The sequence below is a fragment of the Patella vulgata genome, chromosome 2 (assembly GCF_932274485.2).
Source record: "Patella vulgata chromosome 2, xgPatVulg1.2, whole genome shotgun sequence".
NCBI classification, from domain to species: Eukaryota; Metazoa; Mollusca; class Gastropoda; family Patellidae; genus Patella; species Patella vulgata.
The window spans coordinates 50,625,124-50,638,646 of NC_065880.2; the positions used below are offsets into that span (position 1 = coordinate 50,625,124).

At 34.1% G+C, this 13,523-nt stretch overlaps 1 protein-coding gene across 2 annotated transcripts in view; it reads left to right on the forward strand.

The window, feature by feature from the left end:
• Positions 1–728: 728 nt before the first annotated feature.
• Positions 729–13,523, forward strand: part of LOC126811971 (CTP synthase 1) — a 37,056-nt gene continuing 24,261 nt past the window's right edge. For both annotated transcript variants that reach the window (XM_050538066.2, XM_050538067.2), the window contains exons 1-4: positions 729–794; positions 4,688–4,886; positions 5,390–5,560; positions 7,236–7,336. In XM_050538066.2, coding sequence (XP_050394023.1) covers positions 4,691–4,886; positions 5,390–5,560; positions 7,236–7,336 — 468 coding nt within the window. In that variant the 5' untranslated portion in view covers positions 729–794; positions 4,688–4,690. The remainder of the gene's footprint in view (positions 795–4,687; positions 4,887–5,389; positions 5,561–7,235; positions 7,337–13,523) is intronic.

Here is a 13,523-nt window from a genome sequence, read left to right on the forward strand (position 1 = left end):
AATGATTTCAGTTTCAAAAAATAAACAGTAAGCAAAACATCGGAAATAAGTGGTGGGGGGCACAGTATATCATGTCCCCTCCACTAAAAATATTGGTGGGGACGCGTCCCGGTCGGGTGTCCCCACCGGGATCTGCGCCCATGCCTGTTTTCCACATTCAAAACATTGATATTGTTATTATTGGCTGCATGAGAAATTTCGGCAGTACATCGAACATCAAGAATAAGTTTAAGAGCTGAATTTTGCTGGTGTTGAAGTAAGTCTCAAAAATGTTTATCAGAGCTGTCCCAGGTGAACAGTAATCAAAATAGGGTTGTATAGACCGAAATTTAATAGATAGAAGTTGCTTTAATTTGCGAAATTGAAATAATCTTTGGTTAATGATTTATGAAACATATTTTACATGTTCATTCCACTGAAGATGGTTATCCATGATGACGCCTAGTAGTTCGAAGTTTGAGACATTTTCTATAATAGAATTATTAATAATTATTGACAAGTTAGGCTGAATATGTTTTCAATTACTATATCGATCTTTTTGATTGTCCGAATTTTGATTTTTTCAGCAAAGTAGCCGTTTCATCTAAATAAAACGAATTGCGCATAAAATTTAATGCCAAGGTAGAATAATGCAATTGATCTAATCAAGTCAGGCGGTTACGGGGTTCCATACATTCGCGTATTCGCGTCCTTGTTGAACGAGGCTATGTCTGTTTCCGTTCACCAACGAGAGACTGGAGGAAAAAGAAAAAAAAAGTGGCGGCAGTATTCTGAAATAATTGATAGTCTTATCTGTACGTACGAATAACTGGAAAAATGTACAGGTCATCGGACCGCATCGTTTGATAATTCTACATCACAATATTCGAAATGCATTTTTTTTCTAAGATAAATTAAGGTCATATTGTGCGGGCATGTAACGTACTATTATAAGTGAAAGAACATTGTTTGTAATTGTAAACACGTGCTTTCCCTGTTGAGTGTTGTGTTGACAAACAGCACAAACGGGCAAGGTCCAAGGATTAGGAAGTATCAGATTTTTTTTCCTCAGATTAGGCTTTATTGTTTCAGACATTTAAGTCAGGGTAGCCTGTTATAGTATTACGGTACTATTTGTCTATTAGTTCTGTAATCTGTAGTCACAAGGATGTTGAAGGACTTACTGTCTGAACCATGGTGGTTACCACATGGTAAATTATAAACGGATTTCTTCGTTTTGAACAAACTACTGTATAATTGTTATTAAAAACTTGCCTATGTGTTTGAAATCACCTCCGGTTGAATAAAATCCACTGCACAATTAAATATCCCAACCAAAACAAAAGTTCTCTCTTGAAAAGTCAATGTTTTTGCTTGTATTTTCTACAGTGTCCATCACAACATTACACATGTTACGTGATGAGCTAAACCATCATAATATGTTGAAGGGGGTACAGGTTGACAAATCTTGACAATCACGTGTGTTGTAATCAAAACAGCGTACAACCTTTTCGACCGTTTGAGTTTGGGCAACAAAATAGCAACTGAAGATAGACATTGATTTGGAAACAATTGATTGTCAGTCTACTAAATTTTTATATCACCGATTATGCGAATACTCGTAAATATAATATTGTTTATCACCCCTGTATATAATCGTATGGATACATTGCCTTGTGAATTTCAAAACGAAGCCTGGAATTTACAAAATAATTGTGTTACCGATCAAGCACGATTATAAAATTCTGAACAGTTTGTGCACACCGGAAATAATATTTAGAGAGAAATAGAAAGACATGGAACTTTCTGCCGATAATTAAAGCGATGTGCGGTATGATTAATTGTTGATAATAGTTTTTGGTATTAGTATTTATATAAAAATAAACCTATTCAATGATTCAATGGCCTCGGCTATTAATTTTGCCGTGGCAAATGTAATATACATCGGCATTTACCTCAGCTACAGCAGATTGCTGAGGTTAATTGACAAGACTGCTAAAGTTCATCAGGAAATATTAAAAATATTCAAGGGTGAGATTCAAGGTCAGTAAAACAAATGCAGTTCAAAAGAAATAATCCCACCGAACTCTCTAAAACCAAATAATTAATACAAGACGGAAACAAAATACCGGACTACGGGCGTATTTATGTTTGTAAACGCCCAAACTCATTACTGGGTCTGAGAGCAATAGCTTATTCATACACAAAATTTGAATTGCCGTAAAAGAGCCACACACCGTTACGATAGGCAAGCCTTGCTTTGACCCCCTTATACGAAATGATCTATCCCGATAAGTGACGTAATTAGCTTCCATTTTGGTATTTCTCGGTGATGAGTTCAATTTTACAAGAGAGAACTTTTTTATTCGCTTGGATATATAGTTGTACAATGGATTTTATATAACCGGAGGTAATTTCAAACACACAGGTAAGTTGATAATAAACACAGTAGAGTAGTTTGTTCATAATCAAAGAAATCCGTTTATAATTTACCACGGTTCAGACAGTAGACCTACCATCACTACAAGACAGACGGAAGATGATCCGTCTGGCGTCTCACTTTTTTCTTCAAACCCAAACGCCGAATTAAAGCCAAACCAAATTCTGACTTTGTAGTAAAAAATATAGTAGAAAATCATGTAACAAACAATTCCAAATATTTTAAAACAGTGGCATGTAATACTAAACTTTATAGACACTCATTCTTACCGAATGGATGATAGTATAGTGCGCGCTCCATAAAAAGAGAGCTTTAAATCAGCTCTATCAAGAACCTCATGCACTCACTCCCCTGTCGCGTACATGCTGTAACAGGCTCTTTCGACGTACAGGTTCAGATTCAGAACTATAAGTAGGCTATTTACTATCACACAATTCTTGAGCACTTATGCCAAAGGTCTAGGATTATCATACGTCCCAGTTTTGGGGTCCTCTTTGCCATCCCGTTCCGGTTTTTAATCCGGTGTTTTTCAACTGAAAATAACAACAAAAAACGCATATATTTTTGATCTTCAAGAAGGGTCACAAATCAAAGAACAGTGTAATTGGTTCTTTGCTTGTCGGTCAATTTGGACCTTTCTGTTAAATGTAAACATAACGTATTTGTACTTTTATTTGTAGTTTTCAAAGAGATCATCAAAACATGTGTAGGCTTACCCCCTAGTAAATTCGCAACTTTGCGTTCAATTTATCGGGCACTCCGGGCACAACTTTGCTTTTACCTGATCTTAATAACAAAATGTCCCGGTTTCTTCTATGAATGATCTGGTAACACTACATTCAGCACTTGGAAAATGAATGAAAGATATAAGAAATAATGCACTGGAATGCAAAATAATTAAAATAAAAGCATAAGCTTATCTGTGATGTCAGGGATGACAACTGATATGTTCTATGCCTATAGTTGACTTTAATCATAATTCAATAGGACATGGCCATTATACAAGACGCAGTGTGGGTGGTTTATTTTGTAAAAGTATCCATGGACAACACCATAACAATGCCTTTGTGACTGATTATTAATTTTCTTGTGCTCTAGCCTGTAACTGTTGATCATTTTAATACATATGTCACTTCCCTTGATTTTAAACATGCATTATGCAAGAGCAAAATCTGCTTATTACAAGTCTTTCTTTAGGCCTGAAATGTTATCTAAATTATCAATTAGACATGAATTAACTTATCCAGACCATAATAAACTCTCGATGTCAAGGCTAGCCTTCGATGTTGGCTGGATTAGATTCCTATAAGCCGCTAACTGCCGTTGATAATTAAATCAGAAAAAGTGGATAATCGAGACTATGCTGTTTATATTAATGATTTTAGTAATGATGACCGAGACTATGCAAAAATTTCACCCGCTTCTTTCTCGGCTCATAGTGGATCAATTTGACTGAAATTTTCAGCAAATTACCTTTACACTATCTAGTTTTTAACTATCATAGCGAGAACTGCCATCTCTTTATCTTATCTCCCATAATGTATCTTTAAGGAGAAAGTTACTAAAGATGACCCAGTAGCAATGACAGTGCTATGGACGGTTCTTTGAAGTTTATAATTAGACTTCACTTGACAAAAACAATTTCAAATACGGTACTGTAACTAGTTTAGTACTGGAATCAAATTTTCTTAACAGTACCTTGTTGTGATTGCATAGTTCAGTTGAATGTATAATGTATTGTGATGTGATATGTTGTAATAGAATGAGACTAAAAGAATCACAACCAGATTCAATATTATATTTGTTTTGGGGGGTTATGGCCAAAAGTACCATGTTTGTTAGCCCTGACTGATGTAATTGTTTACCATTACCAGTGCCAGTTAGTATTTTTGACAGGGTAATGTTGCCTCCATTGCTTTGCATTTTACTTTTGATAGAACTATTGTACCAGTACATGAATAATACTCCTGTGAATTTGTAAAGTCAACTGACATGTTTTATTATTTAACCCTGCTTTTTTAAGGTTATTAGTAGTATTGCAGTGACTCCGTTGCCTGTATCAGTGTGTCGGTTAAATACATTGCTGAAATACATTTTGGTTATTAGTTGAATAAGCTAAAAGCTTATCGCATACCAAACATTTTTGATAGGTTATAAAATAATAATATAGACAAAATCTATAGCTTAATGATTATTATTATAATTATATCCTGCTGTTATATCATCAGCTGCGCTGAAGTATAAAAAATTTAGTTTGGTATTTTTCAGCTTATGAAACTGACGTGGTCATTAAGAGCAGCCATGAAATATATATTGGTTACTGGAGGTGTCATAAGTGGCGTTGGCAAAGGTGTTATAGCTAGTAGTATTGGAACTATATTAAAATCATCTGGGATAGCTGTCACATCTATAAAAATAGATCCCTATATTAATATCGATGCTGGAACATTTTCTCCTTATGAACATGGTAAGATTTAAGATTGTTTTGCATTAACATAATTGAAGTTAATGAAAGATTAAGGAAAAATAGGCTAGTTTACTAGTTTTGGATTCAGTTTTGGCTTATCTGTGTTGAATGGAACAAAAAATCGATTACATCTCAACACTGGCTTTATCTATGATGGATCTAGGTTTAATTTAACTGGCACTGCATTTGCATTTAGCAGGACAAAAACCGTGGATTAGCCAAGATTCAATCGACCATCCATAAAATATGATTCGTCTACATGTACATGTAAAATGAAAAGATCTGCGTTTTTATTATCACTTGGTAAATTATATCACGCTTTAAATGTGTGCACATCACGGAGGTCAGTCTTTACATAATCAACTATTAATTTGGAATAAAATTGCCTGAATTTCACAATAAAAGTTGGCGATTGCCTATGGGATAACTAGAATACTGTACATATTCAATGGAAAATGTGATAATATTGAAACTAATTGAAAGATTTATTTTGTGTGTTGTAGGTGAAGTATTTGTATTAGCTGATGGAGGTGAAGTTGATCTAGATCTAGGCAATTATGAAAGATTTTTAGACATAACCCTACACAGAGACAACAATATTACAACAGGTAAAATCTATCAGAGTGTTATTAATAAAGAAAGAAGAGGCGATTATCTTGGTAAAACAGTACAAGGTAAGCTAAATTTATTTACTTGTAATTCCATGATTAAATACTTTTGATTAAAGGGACTATCCCGATTTGAACGAAGTCTAAAAAATAAAAGTCCGAGTATGTATGAAATTTAAGCGCCAAAATATAGAGGCATCAGGGCTTGCCACGAGACGCGAGTAATTACTCGCGCGCACGCTACGCTCGCGTAAAACCAAATTTACGTGAGTGACTAATTACTCGCGCAAATATAAAAATAATTTAATCAGAAATAATGGAATATCGTAATAAAAAAGCCGTAAACAATTTGTATGCCTTCATATTGATGCACTATTGCGCACGCGGCGTGTGTTTCCAGTGCCACCTGTTGTTACTAAAAATACTTTGAGACGCGTACTGCCAGGCAGTTTTTAAGGGGATGTCCTTTGCCGTGTCAGAATAATCAAAAATTGAGCGGATGTTGTCGTTTCTATAGCAATTCTTTCGATCCCGCATCTTTTCTGCAAATTGATGGGATTGAAATTGTTTTGCCTGTTCTTTTACCTTTCTAAGCTTTACCCGAATCCCCTCAGCACGCCAACGATGGCAAAGGGAAACCCAGTTTCCCTCGCAACGTTCTTGTCATGGGAAGACGATTTACAGAATTCGTTTGGATAAATAAAAGAGCATGCATTGCCATTGTGTGTGAAATAGCTTTATTCAACGTCCGCTTCCACCGAAGTGACAAGAGCATTAAAATTGCCATTAGGCACATGAAATTTAAATGGCTACTCACGCACATCATTCTGCGTGAGTAAATACATGTACTCGCCTCACTCGCGCAAGTGGCAAGCCCTGGGCATGGTGTATTTACCTTGTCTCAAAGTTTCAGCTCAAAATATTGAGTCGTTTGGACGTGAATGTCAAAACTGCTTATCCAGACACGTAACCCTTTTAAGATTTCGGGTCAATTTTTTCGTTGTGACCTAATAATCGATTCACGTTCCTTGAGGGGTCTATACAGTGAATGACCCATGTGCTGTACTTTATAACGAAAAGTAAATTTCACCTACATATTATTTTTATTTAAAAAATGTCTGGTTTTATCCAGACACCCATAATACAGCTGGGGACACAGATCTCCATTTCCAGATGATGACCGACGGGTTTAAGTTTTTTGAAAACGTGTCACAAATACTGAGTTAGTTGCTCTGCCCTTAGGTTGTGGATTTTAAGGGATTTTAACACAAAATTAAGCAGTTTTATTCTCCAAAAGATTACCGGGATTAGCCCTTTAAAATAACATGGATTTGAAAAAGTAACAATTCATCTTGAGGTTGTAATCCAATGTAATATAGCTGTGATACAAGGTGTCTGTTACTATGCCTGCAACACTACAGCTTTGGTAATGCTATTTGAGGTGGGGGGGGGGGCTAAGTATCCACTAGTCTTATTTTTGTGTGTACAGAATACTCAGATGAAAATCTTCTGTGATCAGCTCTTTTCAACCTTTTTACTGCTTTTTCACATTTACAATAAATATTAAATAACATTTATTGAAAAGCTTGAATTCTTGTATTTGATAAAAAGTTAAAAAATAAAAAAATAGAAGCAAATTGCATTCTCCTTATACTTTCCCACTTTGTCCCTACTTTCAAATATATTTTTATAACAATTAGTGGGATTTTGATTAATGTATGTGTATGTTTTCTTTTTACAGTTGTACCTCATATAACAGATAGTATACAAGAATGGGTTGAGAGAGTATCTAAACGACCTGTTGATCAAAGTCAAGTTATACCGGATGTCTGTATAATTGAGGTATTTAACTATTTTATTTTACAATAAATTAGCATGATTATAATCGTAACCCCAAGATTATGAAACACATTATTTTACCCATCTGCATTTTTATACACCCAGATATTAATTGCTTGTTGATGCACTAGAGGCTAAAGTTGTAAACGATTGACTTGAAATTTGTACACAGTTCTTATGTTCAGGAGATAAAGAAGTTTGTTCAATGATTTCCAATAATTGCTATCTGAGTTATAGCCTTAAACCACTTTGAAAAATCTTGTGGACTCTTCTAAAGTCTAGAGCTGATATCCGGTAAGATTTTAGACATTAATGCATCTATACTTGCATTCTTAAATTTGCCCGTCACCAAAACTACATGTAACAATTTTATCACAAATTTCTTGTCCCAAATCTTCCATGTTACATGTAAGCTTAGTAACCAAATTAATACTAGTAACTAAGGATGTCTGAACCACCTAATTGGTCTTTAAAAACCCAACTGCAACCGGTTAATTAATTTATTTTAGTATTATTAGTATTATGGCTTTTAAGTTAATCGCCAGTACCAATTCCATTCATTCTTGACATTTCATTTCTCCATCTTGTGAGGTACTTTGTGACAGGTCGTGTATAGACCAGTTGAAATCATGTTGATATAAAAAAAGCCTCCATAATACTTTATAAGATGACATAAATATTTGCATTTTTATATGCCCACATTTTCATGTTGACATATATTGTCATCGCCCCTGTCCGTCCAGACGTCCGTCGGTCCAGAATTTGTTTGTGGACATTCTACAGGTCAATAATCGATCATATTGGCAAATATTACTTTGACTTACTATTGGTTTGAAAACAATCATAATTTGTACATGAATAACGAATTATATGCAAGTTTATGTTGTGATATGATTCTGTATACATGTAGAATTTTTTTCATTTATTTGACATTTGACAATAGAATAATAGCATTCCATAGCAAAACCAAGGTGTAGAAAGAAACTCGATCAACTTCGTTTGGAAGTCAGAACCGCCACCGCTTGCCATATCATTGTTGCTTATTTCCTCTTCAGACATTTCTTCGCAAATTTCTTGATAAACTAATAAAGGGAAAGTATGTGTTTGACTTAGAAACAGACAAGACGAAAGAAATGGAGAGTCAAAATAAGGGGCACAACTGAATGTTACGTGAAACCATTGGCTCTCATCATGACATAAGCGGCCAACATTACTCACCGGTGGCGTCTCGCGTGAAAAAACAAAACGTGTGTTTTATTATGACTATTGTGTTTAATTACAGTTCTAGGCCCAAGCAAGCGTTGCAAAGAATACAGTGATAAGGATTATTTTTATGGACGTCTTCTTACAAGTGAAGTACCTATAATTGCGCGATAATCGTTATTTTAAAACTGTATTGATAATCGATTTTCAAAACGCTTACCGACAATATCGATATTTTTCGCCAGCCCTAATGGTGATATGATATATAATATATAATAGCAATTTCCATTTATATTTTTTGGGCCTGTAGTGAACTAAAATCATTTATCGTGAATCCCTTTTGATCATTTTGACTACAATCATATGATTTGTTGATGAGAGAGAGAGAGAAACAATAACTTTAGTTCTAATTAAACATACATTATGCAAGAGCTAAATCTTCCTATTGCAGGTCTTTCTTTAGTCCTGAAATGTTATATAAATTATTAATTAGACATCAATTAACTTATCCAGACCATAATCAACCCTCAGTGGCATCGCTAGGCTGCGATGTTTATTGGATTAAGTTCCGATTTGCTTTTCCGCTTCCATTCATAATTAAATCATGAAATGGATAATCGCGACTACATTTTTTTATCCTACTGACTTCAGTTATGATTATCAAGGCTAGGCCGAAAAGTCAATCGCTAAAATCTCGGTTCATAGTGGATCAACTGCCAGCTCTCTATCTAATCTCCCATAATGTATCTTTAAGTGAGAGTGATGAAACTTGGTGTTTAGTTTCATTATATCAATACTCTGGTTCATAGTTTTTAACTATTATAGTGAGAACTGCCAGCTCTCTATATCTAATCTCCCATAATGTATCTTTAAGTGAGAATGATGAAACTTGGTGTATAGTTTCTTTATATCAATAGCTTGACTAAGTTTGATAATGAGCATTTTCTGCTCATGGTAAGCAGAGCGATAAGCAATTTGATTGGCCCAGACTTTGGAAAACAATAACTCTCCTTCTAATTGAGATATAAAGTTCAAACTTGGCGTAGCTATTTATTAGGTCAATGCCTTGATGGAGTTGGAAGATGAGCATTTTCTGCTTTGGGTAGGCAGAGATATGAAGTTTGATTGGTTGATGCTTTGGGACATAACTTTAGTTCTAATTAAGTGATGGTGATGAAATTTGGAGTATAGTTTTATTACATCAATGCCTTGACTAAGTTCGATTATGAGCATTTTCTGCTCGGGGGGGTAAGCGAAGCGATAAGCAATTTCATTGGTCGAGACTTTGGAACTCAATAACTCTGCGTTTAATTAAAGTAGAATGTTTATACTTGATGTAGATGTTCATTAGGTGAATGTCTTGACTGAATTCAATGATTAACATTTCGAGCTAAAGAAATTTTATTGGTCGATGCTTTGGGACAAGATAAGTTTGATTCTATGTGATAGAGAGTGATGAAACTTAGTGTATAGTTGATAATCAGTTTGATTGTTTGATACTTTTGAAAAAAATAAATGTGCGATTAATTAATATTTGTCATCTATTTATTTTGGGATTTCAGCGGGGGACATCAGCCTCACTGTTGGTTTGTTTGACAAAATCTTGTGGACACTCTTGTAACGTGATATAGCTTATGTTATCATCTGATCTGCTTATATATGCATTGTTCAGATAAATGAAATGAATACAGCTTTGGAATTTCATCAGTTTCGGTTAATAATTCTTCTAGCGTTATGACACTTACCTACATTGTTTTGATTATTACTGTGAATAGGTATAGTAGCTTGCATTGCAAAATAAATGAACACATCAAATTATTGTATCCTGTTAAAGGACTAAATGAACTTGCCACATGACTGTGAGAAGTTGTATCAAGTATTCCAGAAAGATTAAAACATTTTGGTTCAATGATCTTAATTTTTAAGTGAAAGACATCAAATAAAACAATTTATTTTGAGATAGCTTTTCCAAAAATAATATTTCATCATTTTGATACATAATTAAATAAATCATGTTTGTGTAACCACAAAATTCAAAAATTGTATAATTTGTTTTTTTCTTTGACATAGTTAGGGTGACCCATGTACTCTACAGAAATAAAGTCCACCACTGATAGTTCGAGACTACCACTGAAGCGTGCACATTCGCCGTGCCGAGACCAACTTTCTGACAGTATGATACTATAAATAGCCATGGCACGTGCAATTCTCTACAAATCTATCAACTATTACAGCCGTAAAAAATTTATTGTTGACGATTTTGAATAGCAGTGAAATTAAGCTTCTTGGTTATTACAGCAGATTTAGAAATTACGTTCGTTTCATTTTTTAAATCGCTTTATCATTAACTGTACCGTTAAGAGCGGCATCTTTTGGTTTAGTACAAATAATATCTCTGAATCACTCGGGTTAGACAGGAACATGATACTAGCAGTAGTTTCATTTTACTTTAACAAGGTTCTTAAAACGATTGTTGAGCTACCTAACGCGCTTATTTCTAAATTCAATTTCTTGTTCTAGCTTTCTGTTATGTTTCGTAAAAAAGTAGTCTTGATTATCCCGACCTGTCAATCAGACGTGGAATGGTCGATAGACTGGTTAAGCGAGACAAATTTCAAAACAAGGGCACGTAACCTATCTTTTACTCAAAAGTGTCTGGATGTTATGGACGACACTTGGAACCAGTTTTCAGTCTATTATTTATAGATGATTAATGGTCATAGCTTATTAAGTACAACATGATCGTTTATTTAGTGACTATAATTGTGTGAAACTGAATTGAGGCTTGGCATATATATAAATATTGTGGCGTAATTGTCGAGATATATGGAGATATATGGAGATATTTATTTATGGTGGGTCACCCTAACATAGTGTGGTAAAGGTATTTACATTATTGGAGTAAAAGCCGATTTCTGCAAAGAAATTTGGTCAGATTTGAATATGGAAACCATCCGGAGAATAGATTAGGGAAAGTTTTATTAAATAGAGTTATGTCCCTTGCACATATAAAATCCTTAGTTTGAGCTGTCTTTAATTTATTGGCATATAAGATTTGTTTTTCAGAAATAAATGATCTTATTAGCACTTCATCATTGACTTAGACTTGTAAACAAATCATTGAAAAAATTACAACAAGCAGTTGCCATGCAAGATATGTCTACATTTTGCAAGAGATGGACAGAGAACAAGCTGAACATCAAAATTGGATAGAAATTGTGACCTTAGAGTCTCCACAAGCTTAAAACATGATTTCTTGTACAATCAGGGGCCATAATCCATGAAGTTAAGGTCCGATACATGTCTACATCGAAAGGCACCGACATCTTTGGGAATTAACCTATATTTTGAGTTTCGTCAATATCGGATAAAAATTGTGACCTGTAGACCAGAGCGGGTGGACAGGGGCGAAGACTATTCGTCCAAATGAAAATGTGGTTGTATAAAATTATAAAGTCAGCAGAAATCTTTTTGCATATCTTATAATATATTTTCCAATATAATGAATGATTATGGATTGCAACTTAAAGTTTCAACATTGAAAACATGAAGTATGGGCTTCTGTTATCCAATATTTAAGACAAAATGTACCATTGGGACATGAATCGTGTACCATAATGCATTTCAGCTCCTTTTGTAACTCAAAGTCAGCTACAGAAAATCCAGAATAAAGCAGATCAAATTGCATCTCTCACCAAACCATCTGACCATATTAAGCCTGTTCTAAAACAGTTAAATTGGCTATCTCTTTCAACTGTTTAAAACGATCCTTTGGCACCATCCTATTTATCCGATTTAATTAAACAATATGTACCTTCGCGTTAGTTACGTTCATCTCATAAAAAACAACTTGTATGTCCAGTACAGAAGTCAAAATTTGGTGAGAGCTTTTGCATACGCAGCACCAAAAGAATGGAACAAATTGCCTCTGGGAGTCCAAAAAATCCAAACATGGCTATATTTAAACGACGTCTGAAAACCCTGTTTTTTACCCAAACTTTTGAACTATAATTTAAATGCTTCTCTTTCCATTTGTATATTGTCACTTGACTATTCCTTTGTATTCTTTTGTTTATTTGTATGTATGTTTTTTTTATAATTATATCTACATTGTAAAGCATCACAGAGCAGTCAGACTGACTGAATGTTCAGCACTATAGAAAACTATTATTATTATTAGACATATTCCACAAGTCATGTCAAACGGTGACCACATCAGGAAACAAAATAACTGTGGACAATTGGTTAGCAGTGCGAAATAGTTTTAATAAATTTTTGCTAATCAAATCAAATTTAAATTAGCAGTTTTGGTCATTTGAGGTGCAGTTACAATCTGTCATGGATACTCAATATTAATTAAATGTAACAGTGTACTTTTTATTTGCCTTGATAGCCCATTTACATTACAGTAGCTATGGTTATTAAATTTTGGGGGTTATTGTTATTTTGGAAAATATTATTTTTTTTGTATTCATATTTTGTGCTTTACTTGCAAGTTACTGATCTCGCACGGCATGAATTGTATTGTGTATGATAAACGAATTCCAACTACAGACTACATATGTCATGTTGATGTCACGTGGTCTGAATTACCTTGCTGTAATAACATAACAGATTTCAAATTAAAGTGAAAACAGAACCAATTGAATGTATATCAGATTATATACATTCATATTAATTATGCGTTGCAACCCATTTGTGTCAATTTCAAGGTCCCAAATATTAGTGATTTAGCTCCTTTAAAAACCTTCACTAGAATCTTGTTTACACATATGTCTTAGCTTCAGAATGTTAACTGTTTTCTGCCTTATGACTTTAGTAATTATCTAATATACTTGAAGTAAAGAAAATATGCAACCCGCCGTGAGAAAATATATACAAACTGTGATAAAGTAAACTTTTTGTATTTGACTTTTAAAAGGTGTTGAATAGGCATTTTATAAATGAGCAATTTTTCCATAAGGTATATCTAAAAAATGAGCAAAGT